This window comes from Brachionichthys hirsutus, chromosome 18 (genome assembly GCF_040956055.1).
Source record: "Brachionichthys hirsutus isolate HB-005 chromosome 18, CSIRO-AGI_Bhir_v1, whole genome shotgun sequence".
Taxonomy (NCBI): domain Eukaryota; kingdom Metazoa; phylum Chordata; class Actinopteri; order Lophiiformes; family Brachionichthyidae; genus Brachionichthys; species Brachionichthys hirsutus.
In genome coordinates this window covers 612310-639831 of record NC_090914.1, presented here as the reverse complement: position 1 = coordinate 639831, position 27522 = coordinate 612310, and the positions used below count along the sequence as shown (strand labels likewise).

Here is a 27522-nt window from a genome sequence, read left to right as displayed (position 1 = left end):
ATAATAATTCATATTTTATCTGAAGAGGTCGTTATGCGTCCGTGGAGTGATGCCCTTTTGTTTTGCAACTCACTTTGACGCACGCAGCCCGACATGTCAGAGAGTGCCTGAAATATTTAGAGCCTGATGCAAGTCAGAACCTGACTCGTGGACTCGTGCACTCTGGACCGATGCTACTTAAACCTGCAGCTAGCCGAGCACACGTGCTCTCTTTAGCAACAAAATGCTTCATTTATGTGTTAGTCGGCAGAACAAACCCGGAGGGCGGAGTTCAGGTGTAGCTAATGTCTCCAGGTTTGTCCTTATAAGGTCATACGCTGCAGGAGCTTTGATCAGGCCCGGCCTGGCTTGTCCCACACCCACATTCCCCTGCTCAGTCTGTACAAGCCAGGTCACAGATAAGATCCACTGATTGGTGCATGTGTGGAAGGAAAGCTGTTGCTTCTTCTGAATGATTTAGAATACAGTAAATACATTTGAAAATGTCCTGAACTTGTTTTTGAGCTGAATCACCTTCTTTAGATCGACCAGCAGTGTGTTTGTCACTGCATTTCCACAAAGCGTGACTCTGTTGATCCACCCTGCAGGTCAGAAGGCTTTGCAGGAACTCGTGTTTTTGTGTAACAGGTATGCAGGAAGCGAATCCGTCATCGAACACGCCTTATTTTAATTAAGTTACTCCCTTTAAGAAAGCCATGATGAAAAATGACCGGGAGAAGATGATGTTAATAAAAACTAACGGTGACAAAATCAACATGAGATATCGATGAGGAAAAATGACGAGATAAAGTAAAAATATAATGTTTTTACTAAAATCTTCACCATCATTAGAGGTCTTTGAGCTGAAACTTAAATGAGTTCGAAGCCCGGCTCACTGTAGTCGAGCCGGGTGTGGTTCAAAATAAACACGCACGACGAAAATACCCAGACTTGAGTCGACTAAAGTTTGACTAGAAAGAAGCGGGATAGCGTTGACTAAATATGATGAAAGTACACGGAATGAACAATCATCCAAAGCAACTTCCTGAATTGCTGTAACGGCATGGAGACGGACCGTCGGGAAGGAAGACGACTTTTGTTTGCATGACGAGTCTGAACCTGCGTGAATGCCTGAGTGGCGATTCACGGCAAGAAGAACGTGCGTGCGCTTCACAATGGCTGCTGCCGGTTAAAATCCATAAAAGGATGTGTAATGTCAGCGCTGGACGCCTCACAAAACACTTCCTGTCATCAGATTCCTCTGTTCCCATGATGCACCTTGCAAACAAAAGAAGAAGAGCGTCACAGTGCGGCGGTGACAAAGCAGGGAATGTTGAAAGAATGACCCCCCCCCCCGGCCCTGATGAAGGCGTTAATGTGCTGAAATGCTGCTTCTTTTCACCAGCGTGTTGAACGTGTGCTTTGTGTTTCCGTGCACGATAAGATGCCTGCTTGTGTTTTCCAGTTTGACATTGAGCCTCTGGTTAAACTCGCATGCGTTTTTTATGCGATACACGCTGTTCACAAATACCTTAAATACCTTAAGATACCACCGGCCTGTTACACTTCCTGATATTTCTAATTACAAAAATGCATTGAGAAAGTATGTTTCCAAATGTTAAGGTAAAAAAAGAAAAGATGCTCTTTGTCCAGCAGTGCTAAATGGCCATTCTTTTATGCTAAGCTAAGTCATAGCTGGCTCCCGAGAGCCGTCGAACTATCGGCCAAAGTGTGAAAAGCCGTACCAACACAAGTCAGACTATTCCCTTGACTAAGAGCCTGTCTGACTAAAAGACGCTTCCTGGAAGTCGGCAGCCTTCGACGCGACTCGGTGTCCGGCTGGCCGTGCCGGTAGTTCCTGCCGGACTCGTCGGTAGTTCCTGCCGGGCTCGTCTGTAGTTCCTCCCGGACTCGTCGGTAGTTCCTCCCGGACTCGTCGGTAGTTCCTCCCGGGCTCGTCGGTAGTTCCTGCCGGACTTGTCGGTAGTTCCTGCCGGGCTCGTCGGTAGTTCCTCCCGGACTCGTCGGTAGTTCCTCCCGGGCTCGTCGGTAGTTCCTGCCGGACTTGTCGGTAGTTCCTGCCGGGCTCGTCGGTAGTTCCTCCCGGACTCGTCGGTACTGGTATTTCTGCATCTGCTTACTGGCCAACACAGCTGGGATACGAATCCCAACAGGAGCTCCCCAACGGACCAATCATCCCGGCCCGGTCACTCTTTTAGGCCCCCGGCTCGTTATTCCTGATTGATGGGGGTCACTGGGGCATCCGGGCGGCCCATCGCAGCGAGCTTCACTCATTCGATCTCAGCTCAGCCAGAGCTGGAGTTTTAGATTCAGAAACCGTCCTCTTTAAATGGGACCGAGCTGACAATTTCAAGTTGGAGTGAGGACGACCTCATCAATGAGAGTTTAGCATCAACTTATTGGGGGGGGGGGGAACCCAATTCCGAGTACGTGGAGACCCCCTTTCTTGCTCTTCTCTGGCTGTGAACGCGTCTGGGTTTGATGCAGCATGTTTCAGAATCAGCAGAGACCTGCTGCTAATGAGGACCTTCACCCCCCCGGCCTGAAGCTCCGGTCTTAATGAATGGCGTGTCGGAGGGTGGCGACCCGATTGTCTGATGACTCCCCCCCCCCCCCCCCCCCCAGATAGGAAGCACCGTTCCCTGGTTTATTGAGGCTCTTGTTTGAGAACTGGTGGCGGTGTTGACTTAAGAAACGTCATTGAGAGAGTTGTAACGTAATGATTTCTCAGAGGGCGGGGTTATTCACCTTATTGATAAGAGCATTTGGATTTAAGCCGTGCTAGTTGTGCTAGTTGGGTATAATCTCAATGAACTACTGGACTGCTTGAACACATTAGCAGCACCCTCTGGTGCAGGCGAGTGTTTGACTGTATGAAATGTCAAAGGTGTGCAATTATCAGGCTCTTATCAGAACAGCTCCCAAATGCCAAGGCCCTGATGCAAAGTCTTCCATGGCTTCTTGGAGTTCAGAACTCAAATCACCTCCAACCTCCTGGTTACGGGTCACCAAACCCGTTTCTAGTCCTACTGCGCAGGCAAGTTAACAATTCCAACCAGGTTTGAGTCTGGAGAACACTGCCTGGATTTGATTTGCATCTCGATGGTAGAATTCAGACCCTCGATGAGAAGCGTTTGGGATTCCACATCCGCCGTGGAATTAAAGGTCAAGGTGCATTTCCTGTGTAGCCAAAAAGAAACCTGCTCATGGTCGACTATGTGTGGAACCGCTATGCATTTATGGTCACATGACTTTTCCTGCAACCGCATGGGGAGGATGTAGTCCGGTCTTTCCCCTTGCTAATGCTATTAATCAGCTACATGCATTCAAGTTCATGTGCTTACTGCGATGCCCCTGTCTGAAGCAGGGGGGGTCGTGGCGTAGCTTGAGTCTACAAACACGGGAGCAGCTGTGCTGCGACGCATGCAAGTGAAAACAGCTTTTGGTAAACAGATACTGTAACACAAGCAGGCGCACCTCTCCATGCAGGTGGGTGGAGCTCCGGAGGGAGGGTGGAGCCGGTGAGTGGAAGAGGAGGCGGAACCGTGCGTTCCGGTGGCCGTCCTTTGTCTTCCTGTCAACCTGGAGTCAATAATTAATCGGCGGCCTGCGAGCGCTATCGGGTGACTCGTTGGTGTATTGGGGGGGGGGGGGGGGTCTCCTCCGAAACACTTCTGTGTTTGACAAGATACCTGAAGAATCTAATCGGTTATTCTTAACAACAAGTGATGAATAAACTCGGCCCGTGGTCTGTGTTTAAAGATAAAAGGCTGCAGCCAGCAGAGGATTAGCATAGCTTAGTATAAATGCTGGTAGTAAGGCGACCACGAATACGCTGGACCAATAAGTTACCTGGCTGGCTTCTCCCAAACGTGTGTAATCGTCATGCTAAGCTAGGCTAACCTGTGTGCTGCTTTCATTAACACAACATGGATCTAAACGTAGCGTCTAAATGTACAAGTTGTTCTAATTGCTCATTAATTCAAGTGATGTTTATAGCTATATCTTTTTCGCTCATGTTTCCCCATTGCCCCCCCCTGCACAACTTCTCCAAGTGGGGGGGTGGTAGGTTTGAGCATGAACATTTCTCCCTGGTTTGTCGTGTTGAGATCCCTCCAGTCTTGTCAGAAAGCTTCGTGCACAGAGAGTTGTGTGTGTGTGTGTGTGTGTGTGTGTGTGTGTGTGTGTGTGTGTCGCTCTTCCTTACTTTGTGTGTAATGACTAGAGTCTGTCGACCGAGGGGGCGGGTCACGAGTGGAAAGCTTGGAGCTCTAATGAGCAGGAAGTGAAAATGATGTTCCTATAAGGACGAGGATAAGTTCCGAGGCCTTGCTGTGAGAGCAGATCCAGAGTCAGCTGCACCGCTTTACTGTTCTAACGTGTCCCTATTGAACATCTGAATTCCAATCAGTGGCTTCTACTGATCGTCTTGCTGATGCTCATGGCCGGTTGAAGCTGACCTCTGCAGGCTAGTTGCTAACGCTTTGATGGCTGTGTTGCTTCAGCAGCAGCAGGGTTAGCTCTCATCGCCCTCACATCACTTGGGACGGTTAGCGAGTGCTCACGACGGATCTCATTACAGGCTGTAACGCACACCTCGCCTCGGCGGCCTCACCCCTGGCAACAAAGGATGACGCGGGGAAGCGGCCTGCTGCCCGTCTGAAGTGGAGAGCACTTAGCTGGGGGGGTGCTGCGAGCCGGCTGAAGTGGTGGCAGGTGCTGGAGCCGCTCGAGGGACGCGGACGGGATGGATCGGCAGCTGATTGGGCACCTGGTTGCAGGTGCCCAATCAAATCACTGCTGGTGTCAAAGCGTCCTTCAGACGGCGCTCCAGAGTTCTGCAGGCGACAGACGCAGGATGTCTAAAGGCTTGTTTATGCTGCAGTTCCGTACAAACGTAAATCTATCCGCTCCAAGCGACATCCGTCTGCTCCTACGTGTAGCTCTCAGGAAAGTCCGGAAGCCCGTTTATCCAAAGGAGAATCGGTCGTCTGGCGAGAAACGTTTCCAGAGTAATGAGAATCTCTCAAATCGACGGCGGCTTCTCGTTATGTTGCTCCATGACCTGACGGCTCAAAATAAGTTCTCATTGTTGCAGCAGCTGTTTGATATCCAGATGTGTTGCTGGTCCTAAAACAGCTTGTCCGTAAAGAGGACACGATTTGTTTTTGGTTCTAATCCAAATACAAATAAGCTCATCATCTGTTCCGGAAGCGCTTCTGGAATGATTTGATCAGGGTCCGGGTGACCTGCCGAGGAACGCCGTGGGGGGTGAGGGGGTCCGCCACGGATGTTTTTGCGTTGGCAAACACGTGTTGTGGGGGGGCCGTTTGTGAATGTGCGAGCTGACACGCTGGATCCTGGCGAGCGACCGCGGCGCGTCGACATTGGGTTTCAAGAGCCTCGCTGCAGCCAGACGGTTGGTTTGTGGTTCTCTGGGCTTCTGTTGTCATAGCAACCGGTCAGAGTTGGGCGCTCTGCGGCACTTTAACAGACGAGCCCCTCACTGCTGAATGAAGAGGAGAGAGCTGCACACACGCACTCACACACGCACTGATATGCATCAAGAGGAGAGTAATACTCGTGAACCGGTCGGTGTATTTGCTGACTGTGTGTCTGTATTTTCTGCTTCAGCATGTTTGTTTTTATTGGACATGTGTTCTCCCTCTGTTTCCTCGCTGCTTCTCACCCTCACGCTGAAGCAGCAGCCAAGGCGATGCATAAATGTAATGGGATTACTGTGCGTGGTCGGATGGTCGCTGCACCCGGGAGACTGTCGCGCTCCATATTCTCCTTCATTCCCACAAAAACAATAGAATAGAATAGAAAGCCTTTATTGTCATGGCAGTAGCTACACAATGAGATTAGGAGTGCAGCTCCGTCTGGTGTCTAATAAACAAACGCTGGACGATGTGCTCTTGGGTGTTGTTGCAAATGCAGCGGAGTCAAACTCTAGATGAGAATATTCTGAGAGGGCGGACCTGTCTGGGTTGCAGAAGCAAGTGATAAAAGTTCTTCCTGTTCTTTTGGCCAGTGAGTGTTGGCTCCCCTCATGCATAACCCCCCCCCCTCTCCTGGGTACCATTTGAAATCAGAGTCAGAACAGTCGACTCGTCCGGTTAAATGTCTTATCCATCACGCATCAGGGAGTCCTCTGGGAGTCGGGGGAAGGTGCTTCCTGGTTTTCCTGGCACCAGACATGAACGTTTTCCATCCCAGCGAGAGGAAGGCGGCTCCGAGGTGCAGAAGCGTCTCCCCCTGGGATTCACCAGAGGTCCATTATCCCCAACTCCTCCAGACTTTCATTCTCATCACAGGCCGGAGTTTGGGTGGCGTTCCGGTTTTATATGAATCCTGCTTCGTTGAACATTTCAGAGGAGACGCTGGAGAGGTCTGTCTTTCTCTAAAGCTTTTTCTTGCCATCGAGGCCCGGCTTTGAGCTGGAGACTCCAGGCTTGGGAAACTGGCCCCGGTGTTGAGAACCGCCTTCCTGTCTCGGACGCTTTGCCAGCGGTATCTGTCTGCCTTTCCGCTCTCCACCAGAGCATGCCGGTTTGCTGGGACATGGCAGAGGGCCGCGCTCACGAGCTGGATTGTTTTACAGAAAGGATTGCACTAATATGGAACTGGCAGAGAAGCAGGAAATATTTTCCGAACTGAGGCGATTAACGGAGTGGGATGGAGGGGAGGCTGGGAGCAGACTGAGGGCTGAGGATTAGAATGGGGGGGCCCTATTCTTTACTTCTGGATTGTTGTCCTGAATAATCAAGTTCGATACAATTTGAGGTCTTCGTATTATCGTCTATGGAAATATTCAGCGTCTGATTTTATCGCCCCCGTTTGCAGGACATGATTGACTTTCGTACGGCGCCACACGCTCCTAGCCGCTCATGATGTCATTACCTGCTAACTCTGAACCTGTTGGATGCAAACCATGATTAAAGCTTCTGACCCACACCAGTCTGTGTTTCGTGGCGGTATTTTAACATTTGCATGTAGTAGAATCTGGATTTTAAATGATGGTCATTGTTCACCGTCGTCTTCCGTTGTGCAACTTGATCTGTCAGCGCGGTTAAACGCTCTCGTTTCCTCTGACGCTCCTGTTCAGCCTCGGTATGCAGGCTGGCTGGCCTTGGGCAGCTTGCTTGCTGAGCATTGCATTCGGCGGTTGCCATGGGAAACGTGTTGCTGTAATGATGCTGGCTGGCATCTTTCCCTGAAATTGATGCAGAGCAGATTCCTCCCTCTCTTGACCCCCGTTGTTTTTATAGTCCGCCTCAGTTCTGGGAGGCTGAGGGAAGTTGGGGGGGGGCTGAATTTACAGTCCTCCAGTTGCTTCTGCAGACACGGTCTGTCATGCTTCCACTTTGCCCCTGCTGCAGGACATGAACTGGGGCTGAAGCAGAAAGCAGACGGTGATAAAACCACAGTAATGGGGCGACTTTCACTGAGGAGGAATTTGTTTCAGGCATGTTGACAGCTTTGAGATATTCACAGCTCATACGGTGCATGGACATGCATCATGTAGGCTGCACCGGGATCCCACAACGCTGTACGCAGCCATGCAGGGGTTTATAATCTGCTTGGCTTGGTGTTACACAATGCAGGCGTTCCTCCAGACATAGCCTGAAGAAGATGTGGAATAGAAGACGCTAAACTGCTTTCACAATGTTCAGATGAGTGGGATCAGGGTCTTCAATGGACCAGTGATGCAAGAGCGATCTATAAGTTTGGGGGGGGGGGGGGGGGGGGGGTACGTCCTTCAAAGGCTGCATTTGATGATCAAATGCATCGCAGCACAAACGATCCGCCTCCCTTCTACAAAGTCTTCTGGAAATACATGATGAGAATGTCCCATCTGGAATCCAGAGCCAATGATCAATGGATCAGCTGCCCATTGATTTATTCATGTTCCCTTCCATTAGCAAGCGTATTCACCCCCAGCACACTGGACCTCTGTCTGCAGTAGGTGGATCGGGCTTTCTTTAGCACCGCTGGCATGCAAACATGCTAACGGAAAACATCTGGAGCGTTTTAGCTGCCCAACAGGAGCTGGAATGAGGAGTGGAAGCCATGTGCCCTTCTGTGAACGCCTCCTCACGGGTTCCCTGGGCTGAAACGCCAGGCGCCATGTTTCCACCAGCGGGCCGGGGGGAGGACCGGCAGGAGCCGAGCCAGGCAGCTTATGAAAACCCCCACTGTCTCCCCCTGGCCTGCCGTCCACGGCTGGGGAACAAAAGCCACTTAAAAGTCACTGACGGCTGGTTCGGAGCACTCTCACGATGAGGTCACTCTTAAGTTGGAGTGGCATCAGGCTTTAAAGGCGATCAATAAAGTCAAGCGTGAAAAAGAACCGTTTTTTATTTTATTAAGGTTTTGTACAGGTTTTTTGTCACGTGGCGAAGGTTCAGGCGAGGAGAAACTAAAGCAAACCAAAGATTCTGGTGAAGATACGGACTTTTATCTCCAAGGGTAAAGATGACAGGAAAAAAAGCTCTGATTTATGTGCCACTGGCAGGAAAACACCTGGAATAGATGCTGCTCCTCTAAAACGAGTCACGATGTAAGATTCTGCAGGCACTTAGATATTTCAATTAGTTCTAATCAATCACCTTTTAAAGGCTTGGCAGAGATTTCAGGCTGTTGAGACGAGCCTGTGGTGTCGGCAGCGATTGTTCATAATGTAATCAAAGGTTTTAGGTAAGTGTGTTTGCTGCCTCTGCTGATTTGGGTTCTCTGTGTTTAAACAGAACAGGACATTATTTTAAAGTCGGACCCTTGATTCTCTTGTCGTGTTCTCAGCGCTTAGTTAGAAGGAAGACTCTCGGCATTAACGGGCTGATGAAAACCTGAGACAACCAAAGACACCTGCAGATGTGATCCTCTTCAAACGATGCATCGGATCGGGAACAAAGTCCACCGGGACGCGCTTCCTTTGCTTGAGCTGTTCTGTGCAGCTTTAACGGGGCCACGCGGCTCTGGGCTGGGCCACAGGCCGGGCTGTCAGCCCACCTGCCCCTGTCACATGACCCGCCGGCCGTCTTCAGGTGTTGAAGGGTCCGCTGCTTGCAGATGAAGGTCAGCTAGAGGACACAAAGAAATGAGCTTTTAGGATTTAATTACATGCAAAGTTGTCTTCCACTCTTCACCCAAACATTCAGTCGGAAAAGTTGCGTAATGAAGTCAAACTAAATTCTGTATCTCGTGACTGTTCGTGATGGAAGAGGTGACGCTTTCCATTGCATGCCCTGCTAGCGCCTGCTAGCGCCTGCTAGCGCCAGTCAGCCCGTTGTGAAACGGTTTGCTCTCCCTTCCTTCGTGCAGACGTTCACAGCTTGGTGCAACTCTCACCTGAGGAAAGCCGGCACGCAGATCGAGAACATCGACGAGGACTTCAGGGACGGGCTGAAGCTCATGCTGCTGCTGGAGGTCATCGCAGGTAAGCGGCTGCGTTTTGGAGGGGCCGTCGCCGTGAACAACAGGAAGTGAAGTGTACATCCTTGATCTGCCTTTACAGAGCCAGGCTAACGGTTTCCAATTTGGTGTTAGCTCTGTTGCCTTTCGACATAAAAGATGAGAACTTAATTGGCTTGATGATTTAAGTTGTTGGAGATGTCTGGTCTTACAGTCAGCCTAAATAACGCCAGCCTGGCTTCTTGTTTGAGTAACGCGGACCAGAGGAACCGTTTGGTTCTGGTACCTACTTCCTGTCTACGATGAGAGACCGATCCTTCCGTCTGCCATGTTTGTCTTTTCTATTTTCACAGGCGAACGTTTGGCCAAACCAGAGAGAGGAAAGATGAGAGTACACAAGATCTCCAACGTCAACAAAGCTCTGAACTTCATCGCCAGCAAAGGCGTGAAGCTGGTGTCGATCGGAGCCGAGGGTGAGTGACGACTTCTAGACGGAAGTGAAGGTCAGAGATTTTCCTACAGTCACCTGACCTTTTCTAATCTCCATCTTGTGTGGATTGTATTCAGTTTCTGCTGATTATGAATGCAATGTAGTTTCTGGCACTCTCTCGGTCTTGTGTTGCCATGGCAATGCTGCTGTGCGGTTTAATGAGGTCTGATTCCAGAGTGTTGTGCTTCGTCATGCGTTTTCTGACGGTGGCTCTCGGGATCGGCGGTCCCCTCGGGGACACAGGCAGCGCGCTGTCCGGCACTAATAACGCTAACTCTCATAACCTTCAGAGATCGTGGATGGCAACAATAAGATGACCCTGGGAATGATCTGGACCATAATCCTCCGCTTCGCCATCCAAGACATTTCTGTAGAAGGTACTTTGTGTGTTTTTGTGTGTACACTTTCTTCCTGCTTCTGATTCGTAGACTGAAAACGGCTCCTACTCGCTCCTTTCACGGAACGCGGCGTCTCGCCATCAGACCTTGTGTGAAGCATCTCACCTAGACTTAAGCTAATGCACATTCATTTGCATGTAAACGCTATAGCGGTCCAAATGTTAACGCCGTGCCGTTCACACGTATAATACACGCACTAAACGTCGGGAGTGATCGGCCCTGATTTGTTCAGCATCGTGCGTTTTTAAAGTGTTTGGCCTCGACACACTTCCGGAGGCCTCCTTTAGACGCGTCTCCCTTTAATCCCCGTTTACTGGTGGATTAGCTGAGAGTCGGTCAGAGTAAAAGCAGTTGAACAATGATCTCTTCTCCCCGCCCGCCTGCAGAGACGTCTGCCAAAGAAGGCCTCCTGCTGTGGTGCCAGAGGAAGACGGCGCCCTACAAGAACGTCAACATCCAGAACTTTCACATCAGGTCAGGTTTCAGGCAGAACACTGGATATAATTTACAGAATAAAACCTCCACTCCGACATCGAGTGCTCGTGTAGAATCGGGTGCTGTGGATGCGTTTCCTTTGAACTGACAGCGCAGAGAGCCGCTCTCTCTCTATCCTGTTTAAAGTCAGCCTAGCTCACCCACCCGGGGAAGGTGCCTCCTTAAATGGAGGTGAATCCTCAGTGATCGAATGGATGAAACTATTTTACAAAAATCCACAGGACAGAAATAAACGCACCAATTTATATGTCATGCATTTTTCTATTTGCCTCTTCTAATGAATTCTGCTGCTGATAAATTAATGGATGTCTCGGCTTCGAAAGTGCGAGTGAAAGCATGCGGAGTGGAAAAAGAACCGCTCCAGACGGCGTTCAGAGAATGAAAAAGGAAGTCTTTGCTTCGTGCCAGGCTGCTTCTGAACGGAGGAGGTGGAAATGGACCGGCGGGGGGACGGGTGGACGGGTGGATGGGGACGGGGATGTGGCGTCCACGCTGCAACCCGGTGTGGCTTCAGTCAGGCTTCGGTCTGCGTCACATGAAGCCATGAAAGGAGGCCGCTGTGATCCTGAGCTGTGGATGAAAGCTGGGACAGGAGGTCGTTTCTGTAGATGGGAGAGGTCGGGCGTTTGATGGGACGGATGAAAGTGACGAGGAAGAGTATGGCACAGCTGCATCTCAGATATGAAGTAGCTCATAAGCTCTCGGCTAAAACAGGGTTTTCTATAATGCACGCTACGGATCTGTTCATCCCGGTTCTTACAGACGGACGGAATCCAGTGGATTGACTCTGATATCAAACGAGATTGGTGTCGCATTGGATGCCGAACTCATTTACGGGCTAAACGCTCTGTCCAGCTTGAGTAAAAGGGAACGTTCATCCCAACGTTTGTCTGGTGCTTTAAATTCTTAAATCAAGGAATTATCTTTTTTCTTTTCTTGGACCACATGTGATAAGAAATGGGCTTCGGAAAGTTCACGTCTAAAGGATAAACGTCCCGCGTCTGGTCAGTGTCCGAAAGGAACAAATCAGGAGTTGAATTCATCCAGAATCTAAAAATAATAATAATGTTTTATCTTTTCACTGCGACCGTGAATAATTTTATATTTTCACTGTTTTGCTTTGCCATCACGATCTGCAGCTTCGCCTTATCCGGTTTTCTATAATATTTAATATATCTGAATATTGGTTCTAATCGTTTGTCTCATTAGATAGAGCCGTCCTCCTCCTGCTGGGAGGACATGCTTGCGTGTTTCTCCTCATTCTATTCCCTCTGTCTCCCCGTCTCAGCTGGAAGGATGGTTTGGGCTTCTGTGCTCTCATTCACCGACACCGTCCGGAGCTCATCGACTACGGAAAGCTGCGCAAGGTGAGGGATGTTCCGTGACGAGAACGGGACACACGTGTAGCGCGTTCAGCATAGTCACAAAAGTGGCGTTTATTTTCAAATGGGAATAAGGAGCAACCTTTTTCTGATTCCAGTTACACTGTCAGGGTTCGGTGCCGTTAAAAGGTTTGCCGTTTAGAAGCAGGTCAGTTTGATGGCGGTGTGAAACCTGAAGCCTGCTGGTCTGCTGTTTGACAGGACGACCCCATGACCAACCTGAACACAGCCTTCGACGTAGCGGAGAAGTACCTGGACATCCCCAAAATGTTGGACGCAGAAGGTGAGCAGGAGGGACGGGCGCCGTCAAATGATGCTGAGGACATGGGGGTTTGTCCTGTGGTCAGCGGGCCAGTGGCGTTCAGCTGCAACTCTGAGAACACACCATTTCATGTTTGTGGTTTTCATAGGTGTGAAACTGGGAGTTGTAGTCTCGGAAGACGATAACAGCGTTCTCCTAGACAGCTGATGGGGACTCGTTCTTCATTTTTGAAAACAAACAGCTGACTTCTTATAGCTCTATGCCACTGTCTGAATCTGAAGATGTTTAAATATCTCTCTGAATCTGAAGGTATATTTATATATCTTATTTGCCCTCCATTAATCATAGATTGTAACTTTGGCGTGATTTGCTTCCTCCTTTTTAAAACTCGTCCCCGCCTCCTTTGGCTGATGCTGAATGCTGCAGCTTTGTTCTCGGTCCTTCTTGTCCTTATTCTGTTGAATGTAACTGATTATAAATGTAAATGTATATCTTTATGTATAGATAAATATAAACCTCGTTTTAGGGCTGTTGTTGACGTCTAACATGTTGAATCCTTTAAATCTTCCCGTGAAGCCTGTCTGGACCGCGGCAGCTTGTCCCACTCTGGATACCCCCCCCCCCCCCACACACCTCCGTCCTCCTACCCCTCCCTGACCTCCTCTCTTCCCCTGCAGACATCGTGGGCACTGCCCGTCCGGACGAGAAGGCGATCATGACCTACGTCTCTAGCTTCTACCACGCCTTCTCAGGCGCCCAGAAGGTATCCTGGTTGCAGCACCCCTTCCCTTCCTCCGCACCCCTCTCCACCTAATGGTTCCCTTCTCTTTCTGCAGTGCACATCGCCCCCCTGAAGGGGTCACTGTCCTTCCCCTTTTCTTTTTTTGCATGATTCACGCCTCCAAATGCACGGCGGGATGACGGATCGCTCTGTTCTCGCAGGAGCAATGAGCGCCGGTGTTCTCCAGTCTACCTCGTCGTTATGGCGCTGCGGCATGCAGGCTTTAAGTTGAAGCAGAGTGGGAGGTGTGGTGTCTGATAAATGGTGATTGCGTGCGATAAAGCCATTGCTGCTGATGGAGCAACACATTAGCGTGATGCCTAGCGCTGTGGAGCGAGGAGTGGACCTTTAAATGGGTGCTTTATGTTTAGCCTTGACAGCGACGGCCTAAATGGAGGGTGGAAGCATGAATGAAATCAAAATTGGCAACGCAAATGAGCAGAAAGGCGATCTTTAAGTTCAACGAAGACGCACCGCCGAACATAACGGGGGCGTCTGGTGGCTTGATTGCTTCTTTGGAGGATCAACGATCAATAGTTTGACAGTTTGCTTGTAGGCACTCTGAGATTGACTGTCAGACCACATCTATAATGTTTCCTGAAAGCCTCCATGTTGTTACAAATATAAGAAGTATTGATTTACGAGCATCCTATCTGTAAGAGTTCTGCATGGGGTGGCCTCCCTTCTCACACGGAGGAGAAACGATGAGATGGACGAGAGGATGGAATAACAAAATAAAACGTCTGAATCTTAATGAAAGCTCATCCCCACGCCATCCGCATCCTGTTTCTGCTGCTAGTTAGCGCTGGTAGACTGGAGATGACTCGCGGCTCCCTCTGATGCCTCCTCTTGTGATTGTGCCCCCTGCTGGCCCTTTTGTTTCTGCACTCCTTCACTCTTGTGCTTTTCTCTCCTCCTTTTCTCTTCCTCTGTTCCCTGGGCAGATATCATTAGCACCTTGAGGCCAGACGAGAAGGCCGTCATGACTTATGTGTCGTGTTACTACCACGCCTTCTCGGGCAAGCAGAAGGTGAGACACGGAAATGAGACGGGACGCCATTCAAAGCAGGATCAGCCTTTTGGGGGTGTTTATTAGTCGTGCCATGATGGACCTCACGACGCTGTGACACCAAGGATTAAAGTATGAGAGAGGCTGCTCAACCTTCCTCCTTCTGTCACAGACCTTCCATATCCAGGATCTCTCCGTCAAAATGTAGTGACCTCTGCCCCCTCCCACAAAGTTTCACGTAAATCCCTCCCGGTGGTTTTTATACTGATAATCCAACACGTAAGGAAAGACGAGTGAAAAGGCTCGGTCTTAATTCCTATCTTTAACCGCCTCCCGCCATTCTCCAGTGCCCCTTGTTTTTTTTACTGTTTTTGTTGTTTCTCAGATTATAAACTTCAAATTAGAATATGAAGGAAGATAAATACATGTTTATTTGACATGGCATTTACTGATCAAAGAAGTAACAGAAATAGAATCGAAGTAGTTCCTTCCTTCCAGTGTCGCCTCGGCTCCCTGTGACGTCAGGACAAAGGTCTGCTGGCCGTAAACGGGCCCAGCGTGCAAACATCTGCTCACAGAAGCATGACTCGCACATCCCGGCTCTCCTTTTAAGGCAGCTCGCCTGCTGCTCCTGGAGGAGACCCAGGAGCAGAGTTCCCCTCCATGAGCGTTAGACAAAGGAGGCTGAAAGGAGTCTCTGAGTGGAATGCCATTCTCCGAGCGAGGGCGATTCAAGCGTATCTTTCTACGTGTCTGCACTCTCAAGTCTTGTCTGAATGTCCTGGCCGAGCCTTTGAGCAGAGATAAGCGATAGTGGAGTTGATGCATGGCGGCTGTAGATGGGTTTCCTCTCTGGTGCTTAAAAACTCGAATCCTGATGGAAGCACTTTTTGCATGCTGCTTCAATTTCTGCCTGAGCGTTTGTCTTCTTTCCCTCGTTTCGATGCCAGCGGGCTGACTGGTGATCCCGTCATTATTCATAGGCCTGCTAAACAATCGTCCCTCGTACCTTTTAAAACAGCTCCTTCTGTTTTAAACTGCTCTTTGCCTTCATCGACTGAACAAACACCCCCCAGCGATGGACACAAGGACATTTGCTACCTCTAGGAGATGAAAGTTCAGCATGAAACTAACGGGTGCATCAGTCGGACGCAGGAAATGACGTGTGGCGGAGCCTCGGGTGTCGTGAGATGTTTAAAACTGGATGAAAGAAGTAAAATAGTTCAATTTGGACGCTTTGCTTTCTGAAATATTAGATCATATAAAGTACTGTGAAGTAGAAGTATAATTCAAAACTTCTTTTCCTGAGGGATAACCTTAACATGCACCAAACGGCCTCAGGCGTTCTCTAACCCGTGGGCCAGTTTAACGCTCATTCTTGTCTTTCAGGCAGAGACGGCAGCCAACAGGATCTGCAAGGTGCTGGCAGTCAACCAGGAGAATGAGCAGCTGATGGAGGACTATGAGAAGCTGGCCAGTGATGTGAGCCCCCCCCCATTTCTTCCTACAACTCTGCTGCACCTCCTCAACACTCCTGTTCCTTTTTGACTTTCTGCCCCATATGGGTGGAGGGGGGTTGTTCTCAATGTAGGGTTTTTAAAATCTAGTATTGCAGCTGAAACTATGTTAATCAGTAGAAAATTCAATTTTCAATTCTGTGGCTTGGTTTGGCTTCCATGTGGTGCGTTTAAGTTTCCATGGGGAACGGACCGCTTTCCTTTCATTACAAAAATTGATAATTGATCATTTCAAAATATCAGTGTTGGCAGAAGTTTAAATAAATCCTTAACCTTAATTCATAAGAATGGAAGCCGTGGAATGAAGGGGATCAAGGTCTTATACATCAGACATAAAATATTATTAAAGCTACATTTGTTTGCAAATATAAGCAACAAATCAAATAACTGTCATTTGAATCTGTATTCTTTATTTTTACTGATTTACATTCATTAATCCTATACACCTTTACACACACACACACATGTAGCTGCTGGAGTGGATCCGTCAGACCATTCCCTGGCTGGAGAACCGGATGCCTGAGAACACCATGCAGGCCATGCAGCAGAAGCTGGAGGACTTCAGAGATTACCGCCGCCTCCACAAACCTCCCAAAGTGCAGGAGAAGTGTCAGCTGGAGATCAACTTCAACACCCTGCAGACCAAGCTGAGGCTCAGCAACCGGCCCGCCTTCATGCCCTCGGAGGGGAAGATGGTCTCGGTGGGTTAGGAGAGCTTCAATCTTTCTACTCTTCAGTCAGACTTCCTCCAACAACAACTGACTCAAGTGCTCTGCCTCATGCAGGACATTAACAACGCTTGGGGGAATCTGGAAGGAGCGGAGAAAGGCTATGAAGAGTGGCTCCTCAACGAGATTCGCAGGCTGGAGAGACTCGATCACTTGGCGGCGAAGTTCCGCCAGAAAGCAGCCATCCATGAAGCCTGGACCGAAGGTGCTGAGTTTAAAACATGCCGTCAGGCCTTTGGGTTTCTGTGTTTCAACGTCGAGCTACTTAAACGGCCTTGATGATTGATCGTTTGTGTTAAATGGGACGTACCTTCTCTGTGCCTCCCCCTGCAGGTAAAGAGGAGCTACTGCAGAAGAACGACTACGAGAAGGCCTCTCTGTCGGAGATCAAGGCCGTACTGAAGAAACACGAGGCCTTCGAGAGCGACCTGGCTGCACATCAGGACCGCGTGGAGCAAATTGCAGCCATTGCACAGGAGTTAAAGTAAGCAGCGCAGCGTTCTCCTGAAGACCGCTAGAAGATGGGGATTGGAGAAACGTGAAATGACTGATCCTGACGAGCCTCTTGTTCCCGGCTGTGTGGCTCCAGTGAGCTGGACTACTACGACTCCCCCAGTGTGAACGCTCGCTGCCAGCGGATCTGTGACGAGTGGGACTCGCTGGGAGACCTGACCCAGAAACGCACCGAGGCTTTGCAGGTGAGGCGTTGGAAGGATAACCCTGGAAGGACTTAAAGCATTAACCTCTTTTAATATGTTTAGAATGTTAGAAACAACGGGAGTGTTCTCCAGTCGAGTGAAAGGGACTGTTTGATTTCCTGAATTCTTGCTGTCCTTAAAAATGACTTTTTTTATACACATATTCCAAATCCTTCAACAACCACATGAGCCACTTAAACATCAAATCAACAAATTGTTGGGAAGACATTTGTCTGCTCAACAGAGAACCGAGAAGCTGCTCGAGACCATCGACCAGCTGTACCTTGAATTTGCCAAAAGAGCGGCTCCGTTCAACAACTGGATGGAGGGCGCTATGGAGGACCTGCAGGACACCTTTATCGTCCACACCATCGAGGAAATTCAGGTGAGCAGAGGGTTAAAGCACGCGACTCGACTCCGCTTTGGTATCAGGTCCTTTTCCCTTTTAAAGGATAGAAGCACCGCTGATGTTTCTAGTTTCAGACGAGTTCAGATTCGGTAGAGAAACAAAGAAAGGCCTAAAAGTCATTGAATAAATGAAGTCTCCATGCACTCGTGGAGGTGAACTCTGGTTTATAATTAAATCTAAAGAACGATTGTTAAAAACAAACAGACGGAGAGGTTACAGAAAGAAAGGAGATTCCGCGGCAGTCTGAATCGTTTGTTTGCGTCTCTCTATATTAAACGCAGCAGAAACGAGTCCGTCTTCTGTTCTAGAACAGCTCTACATTCAAGCTCTGACGACGGAGGTTGTTAAAGTAAAGAGCAGCCCGTGTTCCTGCTGCTTCTGTGGTTTGCATTGTGTTTTTATGCGTCTCAGGGATTAAGCACCGCCCACGAGCAGTTCAAAGCCACGCTGCCCGAGGCAGACAAGGAGCGCCAGGCCATCCTGGGCATCCACAACGAGATCGCCAAGATTGTGCAGACCTATCATGTGAACGTAGCCGGCAGCAACCCCTACACCACCATCAACCCGCAGGAGGTGAACGGCAAGTGGGACAAGGTAATCAAACACATTTAGATTTTAGTCTGTGATGCTAGAGGCCCGGAGTTCATATGAATTCAGTTCATCTCAGCTTCATGTATTAAATCACATCTCAGTGCTTTAGGTGGGAAAAAAAAAAGTAAATCATGATATAGCAAAGAGAGAAAACGATAAAAGAGGCGGTGGATCAGAGCAAATACGAGAGCGACAGATTTGTCTCTGTAATAAACGATGCCTATTCATTTAACAGAGACGATTTAATTATTGTCTGATGCCACCTTTAACGAGTTTCTTTTTTAATTCTGTTTTTATTGCCGCATTTTGACAGGAAGTTGTTCTGCTCTGTGTGGGCTGCTACAACTCGATAGAATCACCCTGGTTACTGCAGCAAAAACTTTTAGTTCAAGTTTCTCTGTTCAGAATATCTTTTATAAAAGGTAAAGATGTCTTCAGATCTTTGGATTCACGAAGACTTATTATGTCCAACAGGAAACCTTTCATCTTGGTTTGGATCCCTTCTCTTTCCGTTCTGCAGGTCCGGCAGCTGGTGCCTCAACGCGACCAGGCTCTGATCGAGGAACACTCCCGGCAGCAGAACAACGAGCGTCTGCGCCGACAGTTTGCAAACCAGGCCAACGTCATCGGACCCTGGATCCAGACCAAGATGGAGGTGGGTGTGAGCGGAAATGACCACATTAAAAACAGCAGCTTGCAGAAAAGTTTGAGGCTATTTTTGTCTCGTCGTTATCATCCGCAGGAAATCGGCCGCATCTCCATCGAGATGCACGGAACGCTGGAGGACCAGCTGACGAACCTGCGTCAGTACGAGAAGAGCATCCACAACTACAAAGCAAAGATCGACCAGCTGGAGGGAGACCACCAGCTCATCCAGGAAGCGCTCATCTTTGACAACAAACACACCAACTACACCATGGAGGTAGAACCGGGGTCCGATCGGGCCTTCATCCGGTTCACATAGTGCTGATACGTTTTATGGGTTTGTGTCGGATGCTTGTGATTGGCCTCAGATGTTCAGACCGCCACAGGAAAGTCCCGGAGAGTCTAATGGATGTTGCAGACGTGTAATTTACCGTCCAGTCTCCCGTGTGCGTAACGAACTTTGTTTCTGCAGTTATTTTCACTTCCAACCAAACGATTCTTGTGGATCTTGTTTTTGAACTCGCCCGTTTTCAAAGCTGCTTGCGTACATATGATAAAGAGTCGAAGCGCAGCGTTGAGAAACGCCCCGTGTTTTAAGTGCAACTCGTAATTTTGCTAATATGTTCCTCCTAATGTTTTGTGCTGGCTGTCTTTGCACCCTTCCTGCCTTAGTTTAACCGCTGTAGGGCTTTTTAAAGGAACAGTTCGCCCAAAAATCCAACTTTAGTGTTTCTGCAGCAGACGAGCTCGCATTGATGTACGATTCATCCGTGTCACAAACGGGAATAAAACATATTTGTGGACCATCAGCTGAGCTGGACTGTCTTCATCGCCTCTTGTTTGTTCTCCTCCCCTGTTTTTGTGTCTGCAGCACATCCGTGTAGGCTGGGAGCAGCTCCTCACCACCATCGCCCGTACTATCAATGAAATCGAGAACCAGATTTTGACACGAGACGCCAAAGGCATCACCCAGGAGCAGCTGAACGAGTTCCGGGCCTCCTTCAACCACTTTGACAGGGTCAGTACCGAGTCCCAAAGGCGAGGAGAGGCGATTAGAAAAAGGTTTGTGTTGGCCAGTGTGACACGAGAAGATGGAGACCATGGCGCTGATTTAGTGTAGCTTTACTTAGTGTAGCTTTACTTGGTATAAACCACACAACGAATCAGGAGTTTCACCGGCATCTGGTTGTTTGTCTGTTAGCAGAAAGGAAAGGATTGAAGTAAATCCACATAAAAGGGCAGAGCCAGTGATTTTTAAATTAACTTTCTGACCCATTGGGAAGTTTTTGAAAGTTCAAAAAAGAAACATTTGTCCCAGTCCTCGACCCCTTGACCCCAAATTCTGTCAACTCCCTGTAATAAAGGCGCTAATGGACGCCGCCCTGCACATTAGTCCACACTAGAGCCTCCCAACTCAAAGCAATGAAGCGAACCTGCGGTTGTAATCATTCCTGGCCTGCAGAGTCACGTTTGCCTTTCGTGTATTTAGACTCCGTTGACAAAGCAAAGGAGGTGAGATGAGATCATGTCCTGCTGGGAGTGTGGCTAGCGGCTGTCCTGCAACGACCCTTTAACCTCCACACTGCTTGTGTGAAATGCATCAGTTTATGACACAACAACACGTAAACAGCTCTGGGCTAGCGAGGAGGAAAACAGACAGATTTGACTCAACATCTACGCTAACTTGGGAATTAAATGCAAATCAGGTCAAATGGAGAACGAGGATCCGGCTGAGACGGATTTGTTCCAATGCCTGCACAGAATTGTACAAAACCCTGGTTCAAAACTTCCCTAGCAACCCTGCAGACAGACAAATAACAACCAGCGACGGGTAACGACAGGTAACGACAGGTAACGACAGGTAAAACCTTCTTGGCGGAGCTAGTAATCAGCATTTGTGTATTTATAATAAATGACTGAAAAGTGTTTAATGGAACGTTTTTGCTTGCCGCTGAATGAAAAGGTACTTTTGGTGAGGAGCTTCCAGTACGCTGTGACGTTCAGGCCACTGTTGATATGAATAACCCCCCATCGGCCCCTGTGGTCTGCCTGCCCCACTGCACATTAACGCCCTGAATGCCCCCCCCCCCCCCCCCCCCCAGCACACGGTCACCTGCCACGTCCTAATCGATGCACTGTGTTCTCTGTTTTCTATCTCCCGCATGACCCTCTCTCTTCACCCCTCCCTCACCTCATTTTCTCCCTTGTGCATGGTGCACTCCCCCTCCCTCCGACACCACCTCCCCCTCCTCCCCGCCCCGCCCCTCCACCATCACTGACACCTGCTGTATGTGTTGCTGCATGGCCTGCGCCCCCCCCCGCCTGGCACTGGCCCCTCACACCCCAGGACCACTCGGGTACTCTTGGTGCAGAGGAGTTCAAGGCCTGCCTGATCAGCCTGGGCTACGATATCGCCAACGATGTGCAGGTACTTCATCGTAGCTCCGCCCCTGTGAGAGGTTTAACTTTTGTACCTTTCCCTCTTGTGTTTCTGTCCTCCCTCTCTCCCCACTTTTACTATTATCCCCTTGTGACTTTGCAACGCCCACATCGTGGATCGTTGTGGCCTTAAATCTGCACTTTGTTCATCCTTTGCTCTCCTGGTCGTTTTCCTCCTGCCTCTCTTTCTCCTCTTCCTCATTTGTCCATCGCTGACCTTGTAGAAGAGATCAGGAATCATGGATGCTGAAGACTTCAAAACCTGCCTTATCTCCGTTGGTTACAACCTGGTAAAGCCACAAGCACTGTCCGGCGTTTGTTTGTGTGTGACTAACGAGACCAGTCGGCACGGTAACGGAGAGACGCAGCTTCATTTTTAACATTTCCACATTTTTCATAGATCTTCCTTTAAGGAGTTTTAACATTTATGTAAAGCAAATGAAAGATTTCACTCCACGATAGAGGAGACCTGTAACGGATCCTCCGATCAGAAACACGCTCTTCATGGTCAGAGTGTTGTTGTTGGTTTCTAATGCCATGTTTAGACATTCCTGATGCAAACTGTTGGACTGTTTCTTTAAAGAGGAAGTCTCCCTGTTTGCAGCAATGGCACGGTGTCCATGTTGACTGAAGAGATGGAAGATAGCTAGCTGAAAAGAGGACCAACCTTTTTAAGGATGTGTTTGACCTGGGACGTTTTTCTTCATGGCGGTTATTTTTTATGTGGCTTAAAGATTTTATGTATGAAAAACATAAATAAGATATGAAGTAATTCTGACTCTTTATGGGGAAAATAGTCTGTTCTCGTCTGAATAGTTTTTGATTTAAAGGAAAACAAACCCGAAATGCTTTGCAGCCGTCCCTGGTCTCCCCTCCGCTGATTTCAGTCAAACAGTGAATATGTATTTGTGTTAAACACAAGTGAGTATCAGCATGCAGAACAGCCGTCAGTTGCTGCATGTTGTTGCATCGTCACCATGGCAACAAGGCCTCACAGCTCCTCTCTCGTCACCAGGGTGAGAACGAGTTCTCCCGCATCATGAGCATAGTGGATCCCAACCGAATGGGCGTCGTCACCTTCCAGGCCTTCGTCGACTTCATGTGCCACGAGACGGCAGACACGGACACCGCCGACCAAGTGGTGGCTTCCTTCAAAGTTCTAGCGGGGGATAAGGTACAGCGATGGGGTTAGAGCCCAGAGGTTTAAGCTTCCCTTCTGAAGGGATTTATCTGCTACAGCTTTCCTCTCTTTTCAACAGAACTACATTTTAGCTGACGAGCTGCGTCGGGAGCTTCCTCCGGACCAGGCGGAGTACTGCATAGCCCGCATGGCGCCCTACACCGGTCCTGATGCTGCACCCGGAGCCCTCGACTACATGTCATTCTCCACTGCTCTGTACGGAGAGAGCGACCTCTGAACAATCTTTTGTCAATCGTCCTGACTCTGCACCGCCGGCCTACCTGCTCTGATCACCGCCACGTCCTTCGACTGCCCCTTCACCACACCTCTGTCCTGCTACGCTCGTTTTTTGTACGTCTCTGGCCTTATCGCTTTGTCTCCCGCTCCTCCTCCTCCTCATCATCATTATCGCTCCCTCACACTCTGTCTCTGTTGTACTCGCTTACCATGTGCTGCAGCCACTCTCCGGGTTTACAGAAATGGAGAGAGATAAATGTTTGTTTTTATTTTCTTGTTGTCATTGTTTTTCTTCATAAAATGAATAAAGTTAACATATTTTATTATACTGAACAAAAAAGGTATTTTTCTTCACCTGATTGAAAATAAGAGACAGAAATTGTAATAAAGACAAATTGCTATGCATTTTGCTCTTATTCTGTTTACTACAGAGATTGTGCTATTTTATGGATATACATTTACATTGTTCGGTCAGCCAGCTCGCCGATCTAGAATAAAAGGAAATTCCAATATCCTAAAAGTGGCCATAAATCCTCAAGTCCCTGGAAACGCAGGTGAGACCAGAAACTGTTCGTGTCAGTGCTGACAGATAAAAGAATGATGGACACAGGAATACTTAACAGGCTTCTTTATCAGGTCCGCTGCTTTGAAGCGCGCTGCAGCTCCCGTACAACAATGCGCATGCGCGCAGACAGAGCATGTGATTGGCAGAACACAGAACATCACAGCATTACGTCAGGTCCTGTAACAGAAACCACACATTCAAATCTTTATGGCACAAATACTCTTTGAAACATTCGCCCAGATGTTAAAGCTATAGAAGCCGTACATCAAACATGCCGGTTTACCGCCCCCACCAGGACATTGGATGCAACAACTTGGGCCAAAATATAGGAACATGGGAACCTTTATTTCATCTCTACTTCCCTACGGACATTTTAGTGTGCCGGACCACCAACTGTATTTACAGGAGCAAAATGAACTCTTAGCTTCGATCAAGTTATGTTTAACCTAAAGGCGCTGCATAGAAGTAAAACACTGAAGTATGGATTACCGATGCTTGTGAGTGATCTAATGACGCAACGGATAAAGTGTCGGTTAGCATGTTAGCTACCAGATTAGCACTTTCATGATACGTGAAGGTTAATGCTAAAGTCGCACGTTGTCCTCAGCCGTAAAGACAACTTTTAATTGTCTAATCATCATAATTTAAGACGATCTTGTGTAATAGTAGCATAAATGCTAGTGCTAAAGTTCAAAGTATGGGGTATCCATGCCCCCACAGACTGTTCTTCATTTTCTAGGAGGTAGATTTAATTCATAATGAGGTACTTCCGTCTAAGATTGATGGTCTACGACGGTCCTGCATGTAAATCGACCTTTACTTGAGATTGAACTGTTTTAAATGAGCTAAACCTTGTTATGTGCTCTTGATGGGGAAACTGGGGTGTATACCGTTTCCAAAGCAACAAACAATCAAACAAACAAAAGATAGATTCACACCTCGATCCAGATTACCCCTTTGGGACCCTTCACTTTTCTACGGAAGCGAAGCGTACTGAAATTAGATTCAAATCTAAATGTTATTCCTAGAAACAGTTAAAACCTGTTCCCCGTGTGGAGTTAGTTGTGAATGTGAGCATTAGGAAGGAGAAACAAAGTCATTAATATTCTACATTCATTCATTCATCTTCCAACCGCTTTGTCCGTTAGCGGGTCGCGGGTCGTGCTGGAGCCTGTCCCAGCAGTCAGCGCTAACCACTGCGCCACCGTGCTGCCCGTTGACTAACCAATCATTTGCATTCAATATGTTTTCAGATACTCATCGTCGGGGGTTCCTTCGGCCTCCGAGAGTTTACGCAAATCCGATATGACGAACAGAGGATTAAAAAAAGGGTATGTGAGTTTTCTCCTGGGGGGGGGGGGGGTACGGCGCCCCTGGCTCCGTGCACCTGCAGCTGCCCCCACGCCGCTCGCCGTGTCTGCTCAGCATGGTGATCTCATGCATCCATCTAAACAGTCGACGAAACGGCGATTCTGTTGTTTGCTTCTCACCGATATTGAAATGATTCAAAGCACCGTGGGCGGGTTCAGCTACTGCAGGATCCAATTAGCATTTTCTCTTCAATGATTTCACTTTGCCTGGAGGTCGAGATGAACCTGAAGGTCCGCTCTCCTCCCTGAGCAGCGCCTCCCTCACCTCCCGTGCTCCCAGAATGTTCCTGACGCTCCGGCTAGAGGCAGCTAATAACGCCTCATTAATCCCCTCGAGGCAGCATGTATCCACTATGTGATTTCTTTACTGTAGTTATGTACCGGTAGGTCTAATTAAAAATCAATCATGGAATTATGAAACTCAGCCGGGGGACATTGCTGTGAAATATTAGAGCTCATTAAAAGTAATGATTCAAAATGGGATTCATGTCGGCGCTATTCTCCAGCAAACACAGATAGTTCCATTGGACTCCGTCTCCCAGAGGCCCCTGGCACTTAATGTTTAATGTTTTTTTTTTTACTAAACCGGGTGATGTCAATCCCAATTCCAGAAGAATCCTTTCAAATCGGCGTCCGCCTCTTCGGAAGATTACACGACGGATGGATGATGTTGTGACGTCGAGCGTCCACATCCTTCGGTCTCACAAAAAACAACACATAGCAAAAAAAGAAGTTGTTTAAACACTCAAACTTCCTTCTTCGCTTTGAAAAACCTCAAATATGCAGAAAGACGATAAAGTATAGAACAAATATTCTAAATATTTAATGCGCGATGCTCTTCACGTTTATATAACAGCTGGATCCGACGCTGGAGGCCAGAGTGAACGTCCGCAAGCAGTCGATCGTCCTGGAGGAGGAGTACGAGGTGAGGAGAGATTAGTTCAGGTTTGTTGATGGGGCGGTTTATTTCTTTTCATGTTTTTCCGATGGGCGTGTATTTCTAGATCCACGTTATCCTGGAGTGGATGTTGTTTGCTTCCTTTGGCTCTGACTTCTGTGCATCTTTTCACACAACGTTCAAACATTCCGTTGTGATAATAAACAATCAGAGACTGCTGGAACACGGGTAAACCGGCGCCAACCAGCACTCTGACACGATGCAGAGTACCGAGAGTAAACTGATGCAATCTGAATTAGACGTTCACATTTAGGTTCACATTCAAAAATAGCGACTCCTTTGCATCCCTGACTTCATGCCTCTTGTTGTTTTATTTCCTCCCTGCAGAAGATGAAGGATCAGAGTTTGGATGATTGGAAGAACATCCGTGGGCCTCGTCCCTGGGAGGAATCCAGGGAGTACCAGAAGCAGCAGCGTGCCAGACAGGACCAAAAAGTCTGAGGTGCAGGGAGGTCCGGCGGAATCCACTGCACAAGCGGACCGGAGGTGAGAGGACGGGGCGGAGGCTCGGTTCTTCCCCACGATGCACCTTCAGGGAACTTTATTTTGTCTTCTGTTCTGTTTGCAACGTGACAGAAGTTCAACGTTTTAACATCTCGTAGTTTTATAGTGTAGAGCGGTCACCGAGCAGAAACGTTGCCCTTATAAAGGGCAACCAGCAGGGGGCAGTAAGTGTCCTGCTGCACCTCACCGTTCAGCATGGAAGAGTCCATCATGTCAGATCACCGTGCTTCAATAAATGATGTTCTATTGATCCAAGCTGTTAGTTTGGTTTTGACTGGGTTTCTGTTTACAGCAGTTTTGCATTGATTTAGCAGCTGAAAGTATGAATGAATAAATAACAGCAGTCCGGCCTCTCCTCGGGCTTTATAAGTCTCGACGGTAATCCGTTTCTCTGACAGTTACGACTTTGCGCTGCAGTGGATTTATTCCGTTTATAATGGTATTACCTTTTCTGCGCGGCCTGCGAAACCAAAGAACACGACTCTCGTGATTCTCGTGATTCTCGCTTCAGCTTGGAAGCGATGTTTGGTCGCTGGCGGATCAAGTTCACGCTGCGTTTGTGAAATGGGATGCATTGATTCTTCTTCATGGAGGGATACGTTTTCTGTGATCACATTTTATTCACGTAGATGGTTTTACTCTGTATTTCTGGACTCTGTGGGACAGACGGTCTAAATCTTTGCTGCGTTGTCTGCCTGTCCAAACGGCCTCTAATCCGACACCGCATCTGAATCACAAAGCAATATGATTATTATTATTCAATGCAAGCAGCGATTGATATGATCAATAAGAATGAAAACAGTTTGTCTTTCCTGTTCCTCCATAGGAGACGGAAACCATCGGCAGTCGTTGAAGGCCTCGGTCTTTAATGTCATTTACGGGGCTACAGAATCCAAAATAGATTCATCCCACGTGGGGGGGGGGGGGGGGGGGGGCTATGGCCCCTGTGCTTATTTTATTTCACCTCCTTCCCTTTCATTGATTTCTATAAATAGACAGACGCTTGGCAGCTGAGGGGTCGTCCACGCAGAACAGATGCACCCCTGGGCTGCTTCACATCATTCTCCATATAATGAGCCGGACGCAGCGCACACGCAGCGGCGCCGTCTCCCGGGCGGAGGAGGAGGCGGGGGCCGCGCAGCGCCGTGGAGACGTGTGTTGTTTTGGGGGTCAGACCCTTGAGACATCTTCCTCTCTTCCTCTCAGCACCTCAAGGGAGATAGAGTCCGGACGTAGAGGCCGGGGGCCTGCGCTCGTCCTCCGTCTCTGACGTCAGAGCGGGTATCCCTCGCTCGCCCATCCTCCTCTGCTCATGTAGCCCTCGCTCGCCCATCCTCCTCTGCTCATGTATCCCTCGCTCGCCCATCCTCCTCTGCTCATGTAGCCCTCGCTCGCCCATCCTCCTCTGCTCATGTATCCCTCGCTCGCCCATCCTCCTCTGCTCATGTAT

General features: G+C 48.7%; 2 protein-coding genes across 5 annotated transcripts in view; both read left to right on the top strand.

Annotated features, from left to right (window-relative positions):
• actn1 (actinin, alpha 1) overlaps positions 1-23080 on the top strand; it is a 26055-nt gene extending 2975 nt beyond the window's left edge. Inside the window, exons 2-21 of one of the 3 annotated variants that reach the window (XM_068751755.1) lie at positions 9325-9439; positions 9768-9887; positions 10195-10281; positions 10689-10776; positions 12086-12164; positions 12381-12462; positions 14167-14252; positions 15621-15713; positions 16219-16449; positions 16534-16681; positions 16810-16960; positions 17066-17174; positions 17419-17559; positions 17995-18177; positions 18695-18829; positions 18917-19096; positions 19691-19837; positions 21483-21548; positions 22274-22432; positions 22518-23080. In XM_068751755.1, the coding sequence (XP_068607856.1) occupies positions 9325-9439; positions 9768-9887; positions 10195-10281; positions 10689-10776; positions 12086-12164; positions 12381-12462; positions 14167-14252; positions 15621-15713; positions 16219-16449; positions 16534-16681; positions 16810-16960; positions 17066-17174; positions 17419-17559; positions 17995-18177; positions 18695-18829; positions 18917-19096; positions 19691-19837; positions 21483-21548; positions 22274-22432; positions 22518-22676 (2559 nt within the window). In that variant the 3' untranslated portion in view covers positions 22677-23080. Of the gene's footprint in view, positions 1-9324; positions 9440-9767; positions 9888-10194; positions 10282-10688; positions 10777-12085; positions 12165-12380; positions 12463-13118; positions 13205-14166; positions 14253-15620; positions 15714-16218; positions 16450-16533; positions 16682-16809; positions 16961-17065; positions 17175-17418; positions 17560-17994; positions 18178-18694; positions 18830-18916; positions 19097-19690; positions 19838-21166; positions 21248-21482; positions 21549-22273; positions 22433-22517 lie in introns of all 3 variants that reach the window. The other 2 variants (XM_068751754.1, XM_068751753.1) reach the window with 2 other exon arrangements.
• Positions 23081-23623: 543 nt separating this feature from the next.
• On the top strand, positions 23624-26997 carry cox16 (cytochrome c oxidase assembly factor COX16). 2 transcript variants are annotated; one of them, XM_068752343.1, is made up of 5 exons: positions 23624-23737; positions 24494-24571; positions 25467-25535; positions 25896-26054; positions 26899-26997. In XM_068752343.1, exons 1-4 carry the CDS (start codon positions 23678-23680, stop codon positions 26007-26009), a joined length of 321 nt encoding a protein of 106 aa, XP_068608444.1. In that variant the 5' UTR covers positions 23624-23677; the 3' UTR covers positions 26010-26054; positions 26899-26997. The 2 variants fall into 2 exon arrangements, with proteins under 2 accessions (XP_068608444.1, XP_068608443.1); XM_068752342.1 differs by lacking the exon at positions 26899-26997 and having other exon boundaries at positions 25896-26271.
• The last annotated feature ends 525 nt before the right edge of the window (positions 26998-27522 follow it).